This window comes from Elephas maximus, chromosome 18, assembly GCF_024166365.1.
Source record: "Elephas maximus indicus isolate mEleMax1 chromosome 18, mEleMax1 primary haplotype, whole genome shotgun sequence".
Lineage (NCBI taxonomy): Eukaryota > Metazoa > Chordata > Mammalia > Proboscidea > Elephantidae > Elephas > Elephas maximus.
Window position 1 is genome coordinate 80770244 of NC_064836.1, and position 23038 is coordinate 80793281.

At 39.2% G+C, this 23038-nt stretch overlaps 1 protein-coding gene across 1 annotated transcript in view; it reads right to left on the reverse strand.

The window, feature by feature from the left end:
• The window catches only part of MYH15 (myosin heavy chain 15), a 208390-nt gene that overhangs the window by 141940 nt on the left and 43412 nt on the right, over positions 1-23038 (reverse strand). The window contains 4 exon segments of the mRNA XM_049857882.1: positions 2454-2467; positions 6461-6599; positions 7850-7869; positions 7872-7952. Coding sequence (XP_049713839.1) covers positions 2454-2467; positions 6461-6599; positions 7850-7869; positions 7872-7952 — 254 coding nt within the window.

Below are 23038 nucleotides of genomic sequence, written 5' to 3' on the forward strand. Positions count from 1 at the left end.
TTCTTAAATGTAATATAGTAACCACTAAGAAAATATATAAAAGACATACAGAAAAAAGAAAAGAGAAGGGAACCAAAAAGCCTCACTATAATAAACCAACAAAACATAAAAGCAAGCAGTAGTAAAGGACAAAGACAAAGAAAGCTCAACCCATTGAATAAACCAAATACACTCCTGTCTATTTCAACTCCTAGTGATCCTATAGGACACAGACGAAGTGCCCTATAGGGTTTCCAAGGAGCGGCTGGTAGATTCCAACTGCTGATGTTTTGGTTAACAGCCAAGTTCTTACTACACCACCGGAGCTTCAAAAAAAAAAAAAAAAAGCTTAAGACACACAAAAAAAACAAATAACAAAATGGCAAAAGTAAGTTTCTTCTTGTCAGTAATCACAGTGAATGTAAATGGACTAAATACTCCAATCAAAAGGCAGAGGGTAGAAGAATGAATAGAAAAAACATGATCTAACTATATGATGTTTATAAGAGACATGTCTTAAACCCAAGGAAACAAATAGGTTGAAAGTGAAAGGCTGGAAAAAAATATACCATGCAAATAATAACCACAAGAGAGCTGGGGTGGCAATCTTAATATCAGACAAAGTAGGCTTTAAGACAAAATCTGTCAGAAGAGGTAAAGAAGAACATTATATAGTGATAAAACTTTCAATTAAGAAGATTTAACAATCATAAATATATATGCACCCAACATCAGGGCACCTAAATATGTAAAGCAAACACTAATAGAATTGGAGGGAGAAATAGTACTACAATAATGATTGGAGACTTCAAAACACCACTTTCAATATTGGACAGAACATCTAAAAAGAAGATCAACAAGGAAACAGGGAACGCAAATGACGTTATAAACCATCTAGACTTAACAGACATATATAGAACGCTCCATGCAAGAACAGCACAATATACATTCTACTTCAGTGCACATGGGTCATTCTCCAGGATAAACCACATTTTAGGTCACAAAGCAAGTCTTGATAAATTTTAAAAAGATTGAAATCCTACAAAGTATTTTCTCTTACCACAATGGAGTGAAGCTAGAAATCAGTAACAAAAAAAACCTGGAAAATACACAAACATATGGAAATTAAACAACATGCTATTAAACTACCAATAAATCAAAGAAGAAATCATAAATTTCTTAGAATCCAATGAAAATAAAAGCACAGTATACCAGAACATATGGAATGCAGCAAAGGCAGTACTCAGACGGAAAATTATAGTAATAAAAGACTACATAGAAAAAGAAGATCTTGAATTAACAGCCTAACTTGATAACTCCAGGAACAAGAAAAAGAAGAGCAAACTAAGTCTAAGCCTACCAGAAGAAAGGAAATAACAAGATCAGAGCAGACATAAATAAAATCGAAAACAGAAAACAATAGAGAGAATCAATAAAAACCATAAGTTGGTTATTTGAAAAGATCAATAAAAGTAGCAAACTTTTAGCTAGTCTGACAAAGAAAAGAAGAAAAAAGATGCAAATAACCAAAATGAGAAATGATATAGGGGACATTACAACTGACCTGATGGAAATAAAGAGAATTATGACAGAACATTATGAACAATTGTATGGCAACAAACTGGATAACTCAGACGAAATGGGAGAATTCCTAGAAGCATACAGCCTACCCAAACTGACTCAAGAGGAAACAGAAAGTCTCGACAGGCCCATAACAAGTAAAGATGTTGATCGAATCAGTGCTCAAAATTATCCCCCCAAAAAAGTCCCAGACAAGCTGGCTTCACTAGGGAACTCTACCAAACATTTAGAGAAAAGCTGACACCAGTACTGTTCAAATTCCTCCAAAAGATAGAGGAGGAAGGAACACTCCCTAATTCATTCTATAAAGCAAACATAACTGTTGTGGATTGAATAGTGTCCCCCCAAAAATGTGTGTCAACTTGGCTAGGCTATGATTCCCAGTACTGTGTAGTTGTCTTCCATTTTGTGATCTGATATGATTATCCTATGTGTTGTAAACCTAACCTCTATGATGTTAATGAGGCAGGATTAGAGGAAGTTATGTTAACGAGGTAGGACTCAATCTATAGGATTAGGTTGTATCTTGAGTCAATCTGTTTTGAGATATAAAAGAGAGAAGCAAGCAGAGACAAGAGGTACCTCCTACCACCAAGAAAGCAAAGCTGGGAGCAGAGTACATCCTTTGGACCCAGAGTCCCTGTACTAAGAAGCCCCTAGTCAAGGGGAAGATTGATGACAAGGACCTTCCTCCAGAGCTGACAGAGAGAGAAAGCCTCCCTCTGGGGCTGGAGCCCTGAATTCGGACTTCTAGAATCCTAGAATGTGAGAAAATAAACTTCTGTATGTCGAAGCCATCTACTTGTGGTATTTCTGTTATAGCAGCACTAGATAACTAAGACAATATTACCCTGATACCCAAACCAGACAAAGATACCACAATAAAAGAAAACTGCAGGGTCAATATCTCTTATGATATTTTGATGCAAAAATCCTCAACAAAATACTAGTTAACAGAATCCAACAGCATATTAAAAGAGTCATACACCATGACCAAGTGGAATTTATTCCAGGAATGCAGGGATGGTTCAACTTTAGAAAATCAATCAACATAATGCACCACATCAATGGAAGAAAAGAATCTCATGATCATCTCTATGGATGCAGAAAAAGCATTTGATGAAATCCAACATCCTTTTTTTGAAGAAAACCCTAAAGAAGACTGGGATAGAAGGAAAATTACTCAATATGATTCAGGGCATATATAAAAAGCCAATAGCCAACACTGTACTTAATGAAGAAAGACGGAGAGCTTTCCCCTTGAAACTGGGAACAAGACAAGGGTGCTCGCTCTTATCACTTTTATTTAATATTGTATTAGAAATCCTAGACAGAGCAATAAGACAATAAAAAGAAATAAAAGGTATCCATATTGGAAAAGAAGACGTCAAACTATCTCTATTTGAGTATATGATACTATATATAGAAAATCCCAAAGAGGTCACAAAAAAACTTCTAGAGCTAATAGAGGAATTTAGCAAAGTTGCAGGGTATGAGGTCAACAAATAAAAATCAGTTGGGTTTCTATACACCAGCAATGAGGAATCCGAAAGGGAAATGAGGGAAACATTTTCATTTACAATAGCATCTAAGAGAATAAAATACCTAGGAATAAATATAACCAGGGGTGTGAAGGACTTCTACAATGAAAACTATAAAACACCACTGAAAGAGATTAAATAAGACTTAAACAAGTGGAAAAATGTGCTATGGATTGGAAGACTCGATATTGTTAAGATGGAATACTAGCCAAAGCAATCTGTAGATTCAATGCAGTGCCAATCAAAATTCCTTACACAAATAGAAAAAGGAGTCCTTAACTTTATAGAGAATGGCAAGAGGCCCCAGTAGCTAAAACAATGTTGAAAGAGAAGAACAAACTGGGAGAACTCACACTTCCTGGTTTTAAAACATATTATACAGCTATAGTAATCAAAACAGCCTGGTACTGGCATAAAAATAGACCAGTGGAACAGAATTGAGAATTTGGAAATAAACTTACACATCTATGGTAAACTGATTTTGGACAAAAGTGCTAAGTCCATTTGATGGGGAAAAAAGAGTCTCTTCAGTAAATGGGCCTGGGAAAATTGGACTGCCACATGAAGAAGAATAAAATAGGATCCATGCTCACACCATACACAAAAACAAATTCAAAATGAATTAAGGACCTAAGTGTGCAAACTAAAACCATAAAAAAGACAAGCAGGGGAACTCTGTCAGGCCTAGCTTTCAACAATGGATTATCTAATACAATAATAAAAGTACAAACAGCAAAAGATAAAATAAACAAATGAGGCTTCATAAAAGTTAAAAAACTTTTGTTCATCAAAAGACTTTACCAAAAAAGTGAAAAGATAAGCTACCAACTGGGAGAATATGTTCTAAGACCATATATCTGACAAGAATCTAACAACAAAACTATATATAAAACTTTGACAACTTAACAACAAAAAGACAACCCAATCATAAAATGGGCAAAGGGCTTGAATAGACATTTCACCAAAGAGGACATTCAAATTGCCACCTAACACATGAAAAGATCCTCAGTGTCATTATCCATCAGAGAGATGCAAATAAAAACCACTGTGAGATACCATTTCATTTCCACTAGGATAAAAAAAAATAAGATTAAAAAATAAAATATTATATGTTGGTGAGATGTGGGGAAATTGGAACACTTATCCATTGCTGGTGGGAATGCCATTGTGGAAAACAGTGTGGTGGTTCCTCAGAAAATTAAAAATAGAACAACCATATGAACCGGCAATTCTATTCTTAAGTATATACCCAAAAGACTTGAAAGCAGAGACTCAAAAAGAGACTTGTACACCAATGTTCACTGCAGCACTATTCACAACTGCCAAAAGGTGGAAAAAATCTAAATGCCCATCAAGAGATGAACGGATAAACAAAATATGGCACATACAGTACGGGTGGAGCTTGAAGACATTATGCTGAGCAAAATAAGCCAATCACAAAAGGACACATATTGTATGACCTCACATGTATAAAAATATAAGAAAAAGCAAATGTATAGAGACCAAAGTTTATTAGTGGCTACCGGGGCAGGAGGGAGGGGGAAAACGGGGTTAACGATGATAGAAAAAATCACATTGATTAAGGATAGGGTTGCACAGCCAATTAATGTAATTGCTTCAAGTTGTACACCTGTAAAAAGTTGAACTGGCAAAAGTTGTGTGATATATTGCCATTTGAGAACAATGACAAAAAAAAAAAGAGTAGATGCTGAGGCTGCTTATGTACAACCAAACACCTCATGGTATTTGATTTCTTGGTTTGGAAGTTTAGAGTCATCATGGTTCCATGGGACATCCCAGTTAATTGACCTAATAACATGTATAGTGCTTCTGTTCTACCTCGTATTTCACTGAGTAGTGTTTGGGGTCTTAAAAGTTTGCAGCCAACCATCCAAGACACAACAATTGGTCTCTATTCACCTGAAGCAATAGAACAAGAAGCAGAGTCAGGAGTAGGAAGAGGATATGGGATGTGTGGCTACTTGCCTTCATGAATAACTGCCTCCTTTGCCATGAGACCAGAACTGGGTGATGCCCGGCTACCACTACTGAACATTTTGATCAAAGATTCTATAGAAGAATCCTGATCAAAAGGGGGAAAATGCAGAAGAGAATTTCAAATTATCATGGACTCTAGACTTTCTGGTGCCATGCAAGGTGGATGAACCCCTGAAGCTATTGCCCTGATATAATCTTTAAATCTTAAACCAAAAATACCCCCTTAAGTTATCTTAAAATCAAACAACAGTTTAGCTTAACTAGTAAAAAAGTTCTGCCACGAGCATTGTGCTCTTTTAAGAACCATCTATATGGGATCAAATTGACAACAATAACTTCAAAGATTAGACATGAGCCTTACAGGACAGTGACTTTATGTTAATGAGGAAGGAATAACTCCGAAAGGAGGGTGAGAATGGTTGCACAACTTGAATAATGTAATCAACGTCACTAAATTGTACATGTAGAAACTGTTCAATTGGTGTAGGTTTTGCTGTGTCTATTCTCAACAAAAACAAAACAAATAAAATTTAGGAAAAAAAAAGGGAATGAAGTCTTTATGGTCTCATCCGATGGAGTTAGTCCCTCTGCCTTTGGAATTTTATGAATTTCTGTCCACATCTCCATTATGTCACTTAATAAATCTTACAGTAATTTGTCTGCTCCTTTCTCTGTTTTTCTCAGTAGTTGATGTCGTAAAGGTAGGCTACGTCTTAGTCAATCCCATACCACCCATGTGTAGCAAATTTACTGGCACTACCAATAATTAAGTGAGCCCTGGTAGTGCAGCAGTTAAAGTGCTCAGCTGCTAACCACAAGGTTGGGGGTTGGAAACCATCAGCCACTCCACATGAGAATGATGTGGCAGTCTGCTTCTGTAAGTATTTACAGCCTTGGAAACCCTGTGGGGCAGCTCTACTCTGTCCTATAGGGTTGCTATGAGCCAGAATCGACTTGACAGTAACAGGCTCTAACTGTGAGATATGAGGAAGAGCAGTGGTTAAGCCCTTGGATGCTAACCAAAAGGTCAGGTGTTCAAATCCTCCAGCTGCTCCATGCAGAAAGATGTGGCAGTCAGTCTGCTCCCATAAAGATTACAGCCTTGGAAGCCTTATGGAGCATTTCCACACTGTATATATGGTCACTGTGAATCAGAATCCACTTGCTGGCAGTGGGTTTGGTTTTTGGATTATCAGAATAGTGGTTGAGAAAATAATTTTGAGGTAAGGCAACTACATGGTATTGAATACTTTTAATATTTTCTAAAACCAAGAGGTGAAGTCAACATAAGGAAAAGGGGAGCAGGCCTGGGATCAGGGATTTAAAGAGAGGTATATGCCACGCCTTCAAAGTAGTCTTACTTTCTGTGCCATCTGCTTTCACTTGCTCTTTTCTGGGTTTCTGCTTAAAGTTCACGTTTCCAAAGTACATGATGGCTCCAGTGAGTCTATAGGATCTATACCTCCCATCAGAAAGAAAGCCCAAGGTGTCCATGGCTTCCTGTAAAAAAGAAACAGATGACCGTGTCTTCATTTGCCTAATGGCTGCAGTAAGCCCCTGACCCCCGCAGCAGCATGAAGCATCTGCCCACAAGCTGGGCCCTGGGCTGCTGGAAGAGGATGAGACAGATAAGTATAGACCTGAGGGGCGGCAGCTCCAGCTCCGTTCAAAGCAATGCAAATTGGCCCTGTGGCCACTGGGTCACACACAGTTTGCACATCCTTTTTAAAAAAGAATTAGAAAGTCATAGGTCTTGGCTTGTTTAATTTCTGGTAGTTCTAGGACTTTCCTTACATGTTCGGCACCTCTCCTCTCCCTTCCAACAATAATTAACTGACTACATGCTGTAAATTATTTTGCTTTCATGCTTACAGCGGAAAGTAGCACCATATTCGATGGGTTGTTGTTTCTGTGAACCTATATGTTATCCCTTCTTCATTCTCTTCCAGAGTAGACACATTTCAAAGACTGGCAAAAAGGAAGTGTCTAAGAAAAAAAAAGCAAGTCACCAAAGAATTGTACCATAAGAAGCCCTGGCACATGGTAAGATGTGTGTTCTGTTCCCATACACTCTAGCAGGGTGAAAATTGGTACAATCTTTCTAGGGGTTAATGTAGAATATATATCAAGAGACTCTAAACATTTCATAATCCTTATCTAATAATTTCACTTCTAGGACTCTAGCATAAGGTGAGTCTGACATACAGAAACAGCTTTTTACCTACAAAGATATTTTAAAAAAATTTAAGAAGGCTTGAGTCTAACAATAGAAGAATGGCTAAAGAAACTATTGGACAAATGCCTGATTAAATATTAAGTATTCCTTTAAATGTTTATGAAGTGTTTGTAATGGCACTGAAAATGTTTATAAGATTAAAAGAAAAAGCAAGCTCCATGTATCAAATAGTATATTCTATATAATTACATCTTTTGTTTTAAAAAGCACCCCCAAATATAAAAATGAAATAAAGTAAGACTTTAAATACATACATCAAATAAAAGTGGTAATTTCCATTGAGTTGAAACATCTTTCTAACTTTCCACGTGTTCCAAAGTTACTATGCTGGTGATATGCACTTGTAAAATAAGTAAATAAACTTGGCAAAGCTGCAGCTGTCCACGCCCTCCATCCCCCATGGAGGGGAGGTTGCCTCTCCTGGTCCCTTCAGAAGAGCAGAGCTCTAAGATGCCTCCTTTCATTTCTCACTGCCCTCGGCTAACTTCACGCTGCTAAAACTAGTGAGCATTACATCGGTGGCCAGCAATTCTCAGTGTCCTCTGAGCTCTCCACAGCAACCACTCCTTGAAAGCAAATGTGAAAGGCAGAGGGATTTACAGACAACAGGAGCACATCTACAGAGGAAAACCGTCAGTTAGACAGCTTTAAAAAATCCACAAGCCTGTAGAAAATAATTGGCCAGTGTTCACAGTTTATTCTTACAGCTTATAGAATACTTGTAAACAAACCAAAATAAAATCCATATTCTAGACCCAAACCTCTGCAATCAATTTTTGCCTCTATTAACTTGTCAGTCATGCGTTAATGCCTCCTAAGGGAAGACAGGGCAGGCCAAATCCAAAATCAGATTCAACTGCAGCAGCTTGAATTGGTGTGAAAACACAGATAATGTGTGTTGGCAAAACTTTGAAAACAGGAATTTGGCCTAGATATATGACTGAGGGCTGGAGGACAAAATTATGCTTTGTCAAGTTAAAAGCATAACGGGCCTCAGCTTCAAAGGCTAGGAAGCAGCCAGGCCTTGGGGTCTGCGCACAGGGAACTTTAGTGGTGTAATCCTGTCACATCACATTCTCCCCATTGGGAGGCTGAGTCCATTCTTCAATGGATCCACAAATCAGCTACTGTGTTCAACACTGCACCACTGATATGTCTAAGACTCTTGACAGGATTCACTTAGTCAAAAAACATACACAATGCAGACCGAAGCCAAGGCAACTGTCAGTAGGCCATCATCGACTGACTTGGCAGAATCACATTAACCCCTTACTGCCTAACGTGTGCTCCAAATCAAGTTTGGTTGAACTGGTCTTGTTTTTTCTGTTTGTCACTCAATGAAGTGAAGAGTTTTTGTCCTGAAACTCAAATATCAGAAAAAAAGGAATTAGGAGGTATGAATGTTCATAGCAGCTTCATTTCAAAACAACCCAAATGTCCATTAAAAGTTGAACAGATTAACACACTCTGGTATGTCTACACTATGCACCCAACGGATTGTTACTCAGCAAACAAAGGAATGAACTTGTAATATACACTACAACATGGTTGAGTCTCAAAATAATTATGCTGAGTGAAATGAACCAGACCAAAAAAAAAAAAAAATACACACTATATGATACCATCTTATAAAATTCTAGAAAATACAATCTAATCTATAGTAACAGAAAGCATGTAAGTGGTTGCCTGGAGACTGACTTCGGGAGGCAACAGATCCAGGGAGTAAGAAGAGGCAGGAAGGAGAGATTATAAAAGGTTACAAGGAAACTTTTGAATAGATACGCTCATTATCTTGACCGTGATGTTTGTTTCACATGTTATGGACATATGTCAACACTTACCAAATTGCACGCTTAAATATGTGCATTTTATTTTATGTCAGTAATACTTAAATAAAGCTGTTTTATAAAAGTTAAAAATAAATAAATAAATAGAACAAGTCCAAAGGAAATCAGGCTAAAGGCAAGTATGATATATACATACCAAACCAAACCCAGAGCCATCGAGTTGATTCCAACTCATAGCGACCCTATAGGACAGAGTAGAACTGCCCCATAGAGCTTCCAGGGAGCACCTGGTGGATTTGAACTGCCGACCCTTTGGTTAGCAGCCAAAGCACTTAACCACTATGCCACCAGGGTTTCCATATATATATATATTTAATAGAAATATAAAATTGCAATCCAATACCTCTTCTTTCACTGGCTAATGCTTTTCAGAAGTAGACTGCCAGTTCCTTCTTCCTAGTCTCTCTTAGTCTGGAAGCTCAGCTGAAACCTGTCCTCTATGGGTGACCCTGCTGGTGTCTGAACACCAGAGGCATAACTGCCAGCATCACAGAAACACACAAGGCCCCACAGTATGACAAACTGACAGACACCAATATGGATGTCAGAAGAGACTCTGAAACTTGCTCACGAAAGTTGAGCAGCTAAAGCAAAAGGAAGAAATGATGAAGTAAAAGAACTGAACAGAAGATTTCAAAGGGTGACTTGAGAAGACAAAGTATTATAATGAAATGTGCAAAGAGCTGGAGATAGAAAACCAAAAGGGAAGAACACGTTCGGCGTTTCTCAAGCTGAAAGAACTAAAGAAAAAATTCAAGCGTCGAGTTGTAATAGTGAAGGATTCCATGGGGAAAATATTAAATGATGCAGGAAGCATCAAAAGAAGATTGAAGGAATACAGAATTAGTCGATGTTCAACTATTTCAAGAGGGAGCATATGATCAAGAACTGATGGTACTGAAGGAAGAAGTTCAAGCTTCTTTGAAGGCGTTGGTGAAAAACAAGGCTCCAGGAATTGATGGACTATCAATTGAGATGCTTCAACAAATGCATGCAGCACTGGAGGTGCTCAATTGTCTATGCTAAGAAATACGGAAGACAGAGCTTCCTGGCCAACTGACTGCCTATTCCCAAGAAAGACAATCCAACTGAATGTAGAAATTATAGAACAATATCATTAATATCACACACAAGCAAAATTTTGATGAAGATCATTAAAAAACGGCTGCAGCAGTATATCAACAGGGAATTGCCAGAAATTCAGACTGGTTTCAGAAGAGGATGTGGAACCAGGGATATCATTGCTGATGTCAGATGGATCCTGGCTGAAAGCAGAGAATACCAGAAGGATGTTTACCTGTGTTTTATATGACTATGCAAAGGCATTCGACTGTGTGGATCATAACAAATTATGGATAACGTTGTGAAGAATGGGAATTCCAGGACACTTAATTGTGCTCATGAGGAATCTTCACATAGATAAAGAGGCAGTTGTTCCGAAAGACGAAGGGGATACTGATTGGTTTAAAGTCAGGAAAGATGTGCATCAGGGTTGTATTCTTTCACCATACCTATTCAATCTGTATGCCGAGCAAATAATCTGAGAAGCTAGACTATATGAAGAAGAATGGGGCATCAGGATTGGAGGAAGACTTATTAACAAGCTGCATTATGCAGATGACACAACCCTGCTTGCTGAAAGTGAAGAGGACTTGAAGCACTTACTACTGAAAACCAAAGACCACAGCTTTCAGTATGGATTGCATCTCAACATAAAGAAAACAAAAATCCTCACAGCTGGACCAATGAGTAACATCATAATAAACGGAGAAAGGATTGAAGTTGTGAGGGATTTCATTTTACTTGGATCTACAATCAACGGCCATGGAAGCAGCAGTCAAGAAATCAAAAGTTGCATTGCATTGGGTAAATCTGCTACAAAGGCTCTCTTTAAAGTGTTGAAGAGCAAAGACGTTACCTTGAAGACTAAGGTGCGCCTAGCCCAAGCCATGGTATTTTGAATCGCATCATGTGCATGTGAAAACTGGACAATGAATAAAGAAAACCAAAGAAGAAATGATGCCTCTGAATTATTGTGTTGGCGAAGAATATTGAATATACCATGGACTGCCAAAAGAATGAAAAAACCTATCCTGGAAGAAGTACAACCATAATGCTCCTTAGAATTGAGGATGGCGAGACTGCATCTTACACACTTAGGTCATGTTTTCAGGAGGGATCAGTCCCTGGAGAAGGACATTATGCTTGGCAAAGTACAGGGTCAGCAAAAAAGAGGAAGATCCTTAACAAGGTGGATTGACCCAGTGGCTGCTACAATGAGCTCAAGCATTGAGCTCATTACAACAATTGTAAGGATGGTGCAGGACTGGGCAGTGTTTCATTCTGTTGTGCATAGGGAGGCTATCAGTTAGAACCAACTCGATGCCACCTAACAAAAACAACAACACAATACCTTTTTTTTTCTCTTTTCCTGCTTTATTTTTAGTAACAGAACTTATTATCTTACATGTCACATATTTTTGTGATGGTTAAGGCTGTGTGTCAACTTGGCGGGGCCATGATTCTCAGTGGTTTGGCAAGAATTATGTAATCATCCTCCATCAACAGAACAGCCAATCTCCTGAAAGGGAAGTTTTCTTAGGAGTGTGGCCTGCATCCAACATATATGGATGTTCTGGCAAAGTTTGCCCTCTCTCAATCCTGTATCCAACTCATCATCCTCTGACCTCTGGTTCTTGGGATGTGAGCTGGTCGATTTTGGCTTCATCAGCCCCTCCAACCATGAGTCAGGAGAAACCTCCAGCCTGACACCTAACCCACAAATTTGGGACTTGACAGCCTCCACAATTGCATGAGCCATTTCCTTGAAATAAATCATACTTCACTGGGTTTGCACCTCTAGAGAACCCAGCCTAAGACATTTGTTAACAAGAGAGATTATAGAGGCATAAAATCACAAGGATGAGTTTTTTTTAATTGGTTCTCAAGTCTGGCTAGTCTTAAAGGCTCTGATGAGTTTATTTCCAGTAATAAAGACAGTATTGCTAATCCATGGCATGAGGTGGCCATAGAAATAGGCAAAATATCGCCACCATAGGATCAAATATTTGTGAAACAAAGCTTTGGGTCATTTGATACTTTTCTACAATTTTGTGAGAGTTAGAAGTGTAAGGAAGCTGGCTGGGTGGTCCTACTTTCACTAGACAAAGTTGTGAAAGAAAGGAATGAGATCAAGGCTTCAGAGTCAGATCTCAAGCACCACATACGAGACCTAAAATTTCTCACTTGTGCTTTGAAAGAAAGCCTTATTTCTTGTAGTAACAGAGCTGATATTGCCAAAAACCAAACCCAGAGTCTTATTATAACAGTGGCTGAATTACAATGCCCACTGAATTTCTAACATCAAATGATGTCTGAAGAGGCAGGGCCAAGATGGCAGAGTAGTCAGAAGCTTCTGGTGATCCCTTTTACAACAAAGACCCAAAAAGACAAGTGAAACAATTGTATTTATGACAAGCTAGGAGCTCTGAACATCAAAGGCAAAATTGGAAAATGGACTGAGCAGCAGGAGGAGGGAGAGATGGTTTGGAAGTGGAGAGGAGTGGCTGGACCTGAATCACCAGGAACCTCAGGCGCCATTCTAGGCAGCAACTGTGGCAAGCTGGTGGTAGTATTAAGCCGCAGTTTCCTCAGGTAGAAACAACCAGCCGCACAGCCTACTCACACCTCTGGAACCAGAGAAGAATAGCACTCTTGCCAAAAGCTAAGTATTTGCGTATATTTTACCATGCCCCCAGCCGCCGAGCTGGCTTCAGTCACTGTTGATTTCCCTGGGCCTGACATACGTCCTGCTGAGCACCTCCCGGCCTTGGAGAAGGACTAAATTCACAGATGGGGGAAAAAAGATAATCTGCCAACTCCACTAACCTGGACAGCTCAGGACAAAAGCAGCTCCTGTCCAGGCATAAATGGTCTGTAGACTTTGAATAACTTTCCCCTCTGCATGGATCTGTGTGGGCCTATTTCAGGAGAATAGGCCCTTGTTGGCAGACTACAACTGTTTCAGCTGTGCGGTGGAGAGGTGGGTGTTTGATGTTTGACACTGCTTTGCCTATTAAACAGGGGCCTTACCTACCCACAACAGGGGCATGAGGACTGGTGGCTCCACTCAGGTACCAAGCCACCTGCGACAGTGGTCCAAGGATAACTGGTACCTGCCAGTCCTTACAACCAAAAGCATTGTGTGCCCACAGTGCGTCTGCAGAACCCACCAGCCTGTGTGCTCTAGGGAGCAGGGATGGACTTTCCTCACAGACACTCGGGGGATGATTGTCAGCCCCCTGCCTTGTTCAGAGCATGACCACCTGCTGCAACCAGATACCGGTACCTACACCAATCACCCCTGCCCCTCTACGTCTGTAGGACAGAGTCTGTACCACACACTTGATGACCAGCTACCTGGACACCTGAGCTGAACCCATACAAGAAAAGTGAATGGACTGCTAGGATAGTATACCTGAAAACAGCTCTAACCATCTGGCAACAGGAAGATAGAGCTTCAAAGGCAAAAATAATCAAGTCAGCTCACTCAAGAAACCTATTTGGGCATATCAAAATAAAACAAAGCAAGAAGCTATGACACAGTAAGTAAACACAAAATAAACTAATACAATAACTTACAGATGGCTTGGAGACAACAGTCAATATCAAATCACATAAAGAAGCAGACCATGCTCACTTCAACAAGCTCTCAAAACAAAGAATCCAGGGATTTTCTGGATGAAGGTGGCTTCCTGAAAATACTGGATGCAGAATACAAGAAATTAATATACAGACCTCCTCAAGACATCAGGAAGGAGATTAGGCAACACGCGGAACAAGCTAAGGAACACACAGATATAGAGTTGAAGAAATTAAAAATGTTACTCAGGAACATAATGAAAAATTTAGTAAACTGCAAGAATCCATAGAAAGACAGCAATCAGAAATTCAAAAGATTACCAATAAAATTACAGAATTAGACAACTCAATAGCAAGTCAGAGGAGCAGAATTGAGGCAATAGAAGTCAGAATTAGTGAGACTGAAGATAAAACACTTGGCACAAAAATATTCAAAGAAAAATCAGATAAAAGAATTTAAAAAAATGAAGAAACCCTAAGAATCATGTGAGGCTCTATCAAGAGAAATCACCTACTAGTGATTGGAGTTCCAGAACAGGAAGGGAAAACAGAAAATACAGAGAGAATTGCTGAAGATTTATTGGCAGGAAACTTCCCTGATATCACGAAAGATGAGAAGATATCTATCCAAGATGTTCATCAAATTCCACATAAGGTAGATCTCAAAAGAAAGTCACCAAGACATATTATAATCAAACTTGCCAAAACCAAAGATGAAGAGAGAATTTTAAGAATAGCTAGGGATAAACAAAAAGTCACCTACAAAGGAGAGTCAATAAGTTCAGACTAATCGACAGAAACCATGCAGGCAGGAAGGCAATGGGATGACTTATATAAGGCATTGAAGGGAAAAAATTGGCAGCCAAGAATCATATATCCAGCAAAACTGTCTCTCAAATATGAAGGTGAAATTAGGATATTTCCAGATAAATAGATTAGGGAATTCATAAAAACCAAACCAAAACTACAAGAAATTCTAAAGGGAGTTCTCTGGTTAGAAAATCAATAATATCGGATATCAACCCAAGACTAGAACACTGGACAGAGCAATCAGACGTCAACCCATATACAGAAATCACAAAAATAAACGAAGATTAAAAAAAAAAGCTCAAAACGGAACGAGCGATGTCATTATGTAAAAGAAGACAACATAAAAACAATAAAGAGGGACAAAGAAATATAGTCATAGATCTTTCCTATGGAGAGGAAGACAAGGCAATATAAACAAAGAAAACTTACGTTTAAACTTAGAAAAATAGGAGTAAATATTAAGGTAACCACAAAGGAGACTAACAGTCCTACTCATCAAGATAAAATACAAGAAAAAAAATAGAGAATTGGCAGACACAAAATCAACAACAACTAATAAAAGGAAAAGACAACATATAAACTACTCAGCAGAAAAAATTAAGTGGGAAAAAGAAACTGTCAACAACACACAAAAAAAGACATCGAAATGACAGCACTAAACTTATACCTATCCATAATTACACTGAATGTAAACAGATTAAATGCACCAATAAGTGACAGAGAGTGGCAGAATGGACAAAAAAAAAACAAAACACGATCCGTCTATATACTGCCTACAAAAGACACGCTTTAGACTTAGAGACACGAACAAACTAAAATTCAAAAGACTGAAAAAAATATTTCAAGCAAACAACAATCAAAAAGAGCAGGGGTGGCAATACTAATTTCTGACAAAATAGACTTTAAAGTTAAATCCACCACAAAGGATAAGGAAGGACACTATATAATGATTGAGGGGACAATAAATATTATGACTCAATGACAGGGCTTCAAGATACATAAAACAAACTCTAACAGCATTGAAAAGTGAGATAGACAGCTCCACATTAACAGTAGGAGACTTCAATACACCACTTTCGGTGCAGGACAGAACATCCAGAAAGAAGCTCAATAAAGACACAGAAGATCTAAATACCACAATCAAGCAACTTGACCTCCCAGACATATACAGAACACTCCACCCAACAGCAGCCAAGTATACTTTCTTTTCCAACACACGTGGAACATTCTCTAGAACAGACAACATATTAGGTCGTAAAGCCAGCCTTAGAATCCAAAACATCAAAATATTACAAAGCATCTTCTTTGACCATAAGGCCATTAAAGCAGAAATCAATAACAGAAAAAAGCAGGGAAAAGAAATCAAACACTTGGAAACTGAACAATACCCTGCTCAAAAATGACTGGGTTATAGAAGACATCAAGGATGGAATAAATAAATTCATAGCATCCAATGAGAATGAAAACACTTCCTATCAGAACTTTTGGGACACAGCTAAAGCAGTGCCCAGAGGTCAATTTATTTAAATAAATGCACATACATAAAAAGAATAAAGGACCAAAATCAAAGAATTATCCCTACAACTTGAACAAATAGAAAAAGAGCAACAAAAGAAACCCTTAGGAACCAGAAGTGAGAAAAAAAAAAAAAAAATAGAGCAGAATTAAATGAAATAGAGAACAGAAGAAGAATTGAGTTAACAAGACCAAAAGCTGGTTGCTTTGAAAAAATTAACAAAATCAATAAACCACTGGCCAAACTGAAAAAATAAAAAAGAGGAGAGGAAGCAAATGATGTGAATAAGAAATGAGATGAGCAATATTACAACAGACCCAACTGAAATCAAAAGAATGATATTAGATTACTAAGAAAAATTGTACTCTAACAAATTTGAAAACCTGGAAGAAATGGATGAATTTCTAGAAACACACTACCTACCTAAACTTACACAAACAGAGATAGGAAAACTAAATACACCCATAACAAAAGAAAAGATTGAAAAGATAATCAAAAAACTCCCAACAACAAAAAAAATCCTGGCCTAGACAGCTTCACTGCAGAGTTCTACCAAATTTTCAGAGAAGAGTTATCACCACTACTTCTAAATGTATTTCAGAGCATAGAAAATGACAGAAAACTCCCAAACTAATTCTAGGAAGCCAGCATGTCCCTGATACCAAAGCCAGGTAAAGATGCCACAAAAAAGAAAATTACAGACCTATATCCCTCATGAACTCAGGTGCAAAAATCCTCAACAAAATTCTAGCCAATAGCATTCGACAACATATCAAAAAAATAATTCACCATTACCAAGTGCGATTCATACCAGATATACAGGGATGTTTCAACGTTAGAAAACCAATTAATGTAATCTGTCATATACATAAAACAAAAGTCAAAAACCACATGATCTTATCAATTGATGCAGAAAAGGCATTTGACAAAGTTCAACACTCATTCTTGATTAAAAAAAAAACTCTCAGCAAAATAGAAATAGAAGGAAAATTCCTCAACATAATAAATGATGTTTCTACAAAGCCAACAGCATCATCCTAAATGGAGAGAGTCAGAAAGCATTGAGATTGGGAACCAGACAAGGATGTCCTTTATCACTGTTCTTATTCAACATTGTGCTGGAGGTCCTAGCCAGAGCAATTAAGCTAAATAAAGAAATAAATGGCATCCAGATTGGTAAAGAAGAAGTAAAAATATCTCTGTTTGCAGATGACATGATCTTATACACAGAAAACCCTAAAGAATCCTCAAGAAAACTACTGAACCTAATAGAAGAGTTCATCAGAGTATCAGGATACAAGATAAACATGCAAAAATCAGTTGGATTCCTCTACACCAACAAAAAGAACATTTAAGAGGAAATCACCAAATGAATACCATTTATGGTAGCCCCCAAGAAGATAAAATACTTAGGAATAAATCTTACCAGAGATGTAAAGGACCTATACAAAGAAAACTACAAGCCACTACTGCAAGAAACCAAAAGAGACCTACATAAGTGGAAAAACATACCTTGCTCATGGATAGGAAGACTTAACATTATAAAAATGTCTATTCTACCAAAGGCAATCTAAAGATACAATGCAATTCCGATCCAAATTCCAACACATTTTTAATGAGATGGAGAAACAAATCACCAACTTCGTATAGAAGGGAAAAAGGTCCCAGATAAGTAAAGCATTACTAAAAAGAAGAACAAAGTGGGAGGCCTCAGTCTACCTGATTTTAGAACCTATTATACCGCCACAGTAGTCAAAACAGCCTGGTACTTGTGCAACAACAGATACATAGACCAATGGAACAGAATTGAGAATCCAGACCTAAATCCATCCACATATGAGCAGCTGATATTTAACAAAGGCTGTAAGTCAGTTAGATGGGGAAAAGATAGTCTCTTTAACAAATGGTGCTGGCATAACTGGATATCCATCTGCAAAAAAATGAAACAAGACCTATACCTCACCCCATGCAAAAAAACTAACTCAAAATGGATCAAAGACCTAAATATAAAATCTGAAACGATAAAGATCATGGAAGAAAAAAGAGGGACAATGTTAGGAGCCCTAATACACGGCATAAATAATATACAAAACATTACTATCAATTTAGAACAGAAACGAGATAACCGGGAGCTCCTAAAAATCAAACACTTATGCTCATCCAAAGACTTCACCAAAAGAGTAAAAAGATTACTTACAGGCTGGGAAAAAAAATTTGGCTATGACAAATCTGATCAGCATCTGATCTCTAAAATCTATAGGATACTGTAAAACCTCAACACTAATTAGATAGTAGACAAGAACGATTTTAGGGGAAAGGAAAGACAACACACAATACAGGGGAGGTCAACACAACTGGACTAAACCAAAGGCAAAGAAGTTTCCTGAAAAAACTGATCACTTTGAAGGCCAGCATAGTAGGGGTGGGGGTTTGGGGACCATGGTTTCAGGAGACATCTAAGTCAATTGACATAATAAATTCTATTAAGAAACATTCTGGATCTTACTTTGGAGAGTGGTATCTGGGGTCTTAAACGCTAGCAAGCAGCCATCTAAAATGCATCAATTGGCCTCAACCTACCTGGAGCAAAGGAGAATGAAGAACACCAAAGACACAAAGTAATTATAAGCCCACGAGACAGAAAGGGCCACATAAACCAGGGAAACCCTGGTGGCATAGTGGTTAAGTGCTATGGCTGCTAACCAAGAGGTTGGCAGTTCAAATCCGCCAGCTGCTCCTTGGAAACTCTATGGGGCAGTTCTACTCTGTACTATAGGGTCGCTTTGAGTTAGAATCTACTCGATGGCACTGGGTTTTGGGTTACATAAGCCTGAGACCAGAAGAACTAGATGGTGCCCAGCTACAACCAGTGACTGCCCTGACAGGGAACACAACAGAGAACCCCTGAGGGAGCAGAAGAGCAGTGGGATGCAGACTTCAAATTTCGTAAAAAGACCAGACTTAATGGTCTAAGACCGGAAGGACCCCGGAGGTCATGGTCCCCAGACATTCTGTTAGCCTAAAACAGGAACCATTCCCAAAATCAACTCTTCAGACAGGGATTGGACTGGACTATGGGATAGAAAATGAATGATACTAATGAAGAGTGAGCTTCTTGGAAGAAGTAGACACATGAGACTATGTGGGCAGCTCCTGTCTGGAGGAGAGATGAGAGGGCAGAGGGGGTCAGAAGCTGGCCGAATGGACTCAAAAGTAGAGAGTGGAGGGAAGGAGTGTACTGTCTTATTGCGGGGAGAGTAACTAGGAGTATATAGCAAGGTGTATATAAGTTTTTGTATGATGGACTGACTTGATTTGTAAACTTTCACCTAAAGCACAATAAAAATTTTTAAAAAACAGTCTTGTAAAAAGATAAAAAAAAAGATGTCTGAAGTTAAAGTGAAGGCACTGATTAGGGAAAAAATGAGATCCTGAAACTTGGAATGTGGACACATGGGCAGATAATCTGGAAGCTGGGGCCACCGGGCCCCTAAATTCCACTGAATCACTACTACCAACAGAACCAGTCCTCTTAGTTCCACTTGAAGAGATTATTCCATCTTTGTCTGCTAAACCACCCTCCCCAGTAAAAGCTTTCCACCTCCATCTGATGAGATTAGCCTAGCTGTGCCTAAGGAGTCTTTGTCTGAGGTATTGCCTGGGGTAGCACCTGGGGCATTACGTGGGGCATCACCTGAAGCAGATGCCTTATAAGACATTGATAAATGTCTCCAAGACCACACCCACCACCCATTTTTGCTTCTAGACCTATAACTAGACTTAAGTCCCAGCAAGCCCCAAGAGCTGAAGTACAAGTTTGACCCAAATGAAGTACACGACGCTCCAAAAGAACTGCCTGACTTTTCTAACATATACAAATAGAAACCTGGGGAATATGTGTGGGAATGGCTATTAAGGGTGTAGGATAATGGTACGAGAAATATAAAGTAAGATCAGTCTGAGTTTATTGACATGGGCACACTAAGCACAGATTCTTCCTTCGATGTTTCAGGTTAAGATGTTAGAAAAGGATCTAATAGTTTATTTGGTTGGTTCACTGAAGCATGGATTAAGTGGTGGTCCAAACTAAATCTAGTTGAAATTCCAGACCTGCCTTGGTATATTGTAGGGAAAAGTATCCAAAGCCTTAGGGAAATTGGCATATTAGAGTGAATTTATCAGGTTGGATCCACAGACCCACCCATGGAGTGCCCAATGGACACACCTTTCACCACAATGGTGAGGAACAAATTTGTCAAGGGAGTCCCAGCATCCTTGAAGACTGCTATGATTGCTATTTCACATAAGTCAGATTTGACAGTGGGAACTGTCTTAACTGAATTAAGACACCTAACTACAATGGGGCTCACTGGACTCTGGGTTGGTAGGAGCTAAGCTGCAGCACTTAATTGCCAAAGACAAGGTGGGCGTGGTTACCATAATGGACAGCAGAACCAAAGCAGTAATCAGAATAGTTTGACACATATTGATTTGTCATTGCTACTTAGTCATTGTGTCCCCTGTGAAATAGATGGGAAATGTACTAAATATTTGATTTGTACAAGTGAAAGAATTCCAAGTCCAGTGAACAGTAGTCTAACTTGAATTACCAGATAGAGAGTCACACCCCTCAATCAATTCCCAGACTTAAGCCAGTTTACAGACTCACAGCCCCTTGAATGTAAGGGAGGCTGGGTCCCCTTGAGGAAGGACCCCACTACACCGACAAAAATTTATGCTACTATCCTTTCTCCCAGCTTTTCCCATAGGAATCTACCATCTTTATGAGAGTGACAGTTCACTGGGGAAAAGGAAATAATCAGACTTTGGGGGATTACTGGATACTGGCTCTGAACTGACACTAATTCCAGGAGACCTAAAACATCACTGTGGCCCACCAGTCAGAGTAGAGGCATATGGAGGTCAGGTTATTAATGGAGTTTTAGCTCAAGACCATCTCACAGTGGGTCCAGTGGATCCCCAAACCCATCCTGTAGTGATTTCTCCAGTTTCTGTACGCATAATTTGAAGAGACATACTCAGCAACTGACAGAAACCCTACATTGGATTCCTGACATGTGAAGTAAGGGCTATTATGGTAGGCAAAGCCAAGTGGAAGCCATTAGACCTGCCTCTGCCTAGGAAAATAGTAAACCAAAAACAATATCACATTTCTGGAGGTATTGCAGAGGTTAGTACCACCATTAAAATCTTGAAGGATACAGGGGTGGTAATTCCAGGCACATCCACATTCAACTCACCTATCTGGCCTGTTCAAAAAACAGGTGGATATTGGAGAATCACAGTGAATTATCGAAAGCTTAACCAGGTGGTGACTCCAATTGCAGCTGCTGTTCCAGACGTGGTTTCATTGCTTGAGCAAATTCATACATCTCCTGGTAGCTGGTACGCAGCTATTGGTCTGGCCAATGCCTTTTTCTCCATTTTTGCTCCAGAAGACCATCAGAAGCAGTTTGCATTCAGCTGGCAAGGCCAGCAATAAAACGTCACTGTCCTGCCTCAGGGGTCTATCAACCTTCCAGCCCTATGTCATAATTCAGTCTTCAGGGACTTCGATTACCTTTCCCTTTCACAAGACACCACACTGGACATCACAAACGACATCGCACATTATATTGATGACATCATGCTGATTGGACCTACCTAGTAAGGAAGCAGTATCAATGACTCTAGACTTACTGGTAAAACATTTGCATACTAGAAGACGGGAAATTAATCTCACAAAAATTCAGGTACCTTCCACCTCAGTGAAATTTCTAGGGGTCCAGTGGTATGGGGCATGTTCAGATATTCCTTCTAAAGTGAAAGATAAGTTGTTGTATCTGGCCCCTCCTACAACTTAAAATGAAGTACAATGCCTTTTGGGCCTTTTCAGATTTTAAAGGCAACATATCCCTCATTTGGGTGTGCTACTCTGGCCTATTTACCAAATGACTCGAAAAGCTAGTTTTGAGTGGGGCTGAGAATGACAGAAGGCTCTGTAGCGGGTACAGGATACCATGCAAGCTGCTCTGCCACTTGGGCCATATGATCCAGCTGATCCAATGGTGCTTAAGTGTCAATGGCAGATAAAGATGCTGTTTGGGGTCTTGGTAGGCCCCTATCGGTGAATCACAGTGCAGAACCTTAGGATTTTGGAGCAAAGCCCTGCCATCCTCTGCAGACAGCTACTCTCATTTTGAGAAACAGCTTTTGGCTTGTTACTGAGTCTTAGTAGAGACTAAATGCTTAACCATGGGCCACCAAGTCACCATGCGACCTGAGCTGCCCATGATGAACTGAGTGTTGTCTGACCCAAAAAGTTATAAAATTGGACATGCAGAGCAAACCTCCTTCATTAAATGGAAGATTGGGCTCCAGCAAGACCTGAAAGTACAAGTAAGTTACATGAAGAAATGGCCCAAATTCTAATAGCCCCCACATTACCTCCCTTCTCCAGTCTGTACCTATGGCCTCGTAAGCAGTTCCTTACAATCACCTGACTGAGGAAGAGAAAACTGCCTGGTTTACAAATGGTTCAGCATGATATGCAGGCACCACTCGAAAGTGAACAGCGGCAACACTACAGCTCCTTTCTGGGGCCTCCCTGAAGGACAGTGGTGAAGGGAAATCCTCCTAGTGGGCAGAACTTCGAGCAGTGCATCTGGCTGTTCATTTTGCTTGGAAGGAAAGATAGTCAGATGTGAGTCTGTATACTGATATATAGACTGTGACCAATGGTTTTCAGGATGGTCAGGGCCTTGGAAGGAACATGATTGGAAAATTGGCGTCAAGGAGATATGGAGAAGAGGCATGTGGCCAAAGAAATGAAGATATTTGTGTCTCATGTGAATGTTCACAAAAGGGTGACCTCAGCAGAGGAGAATTT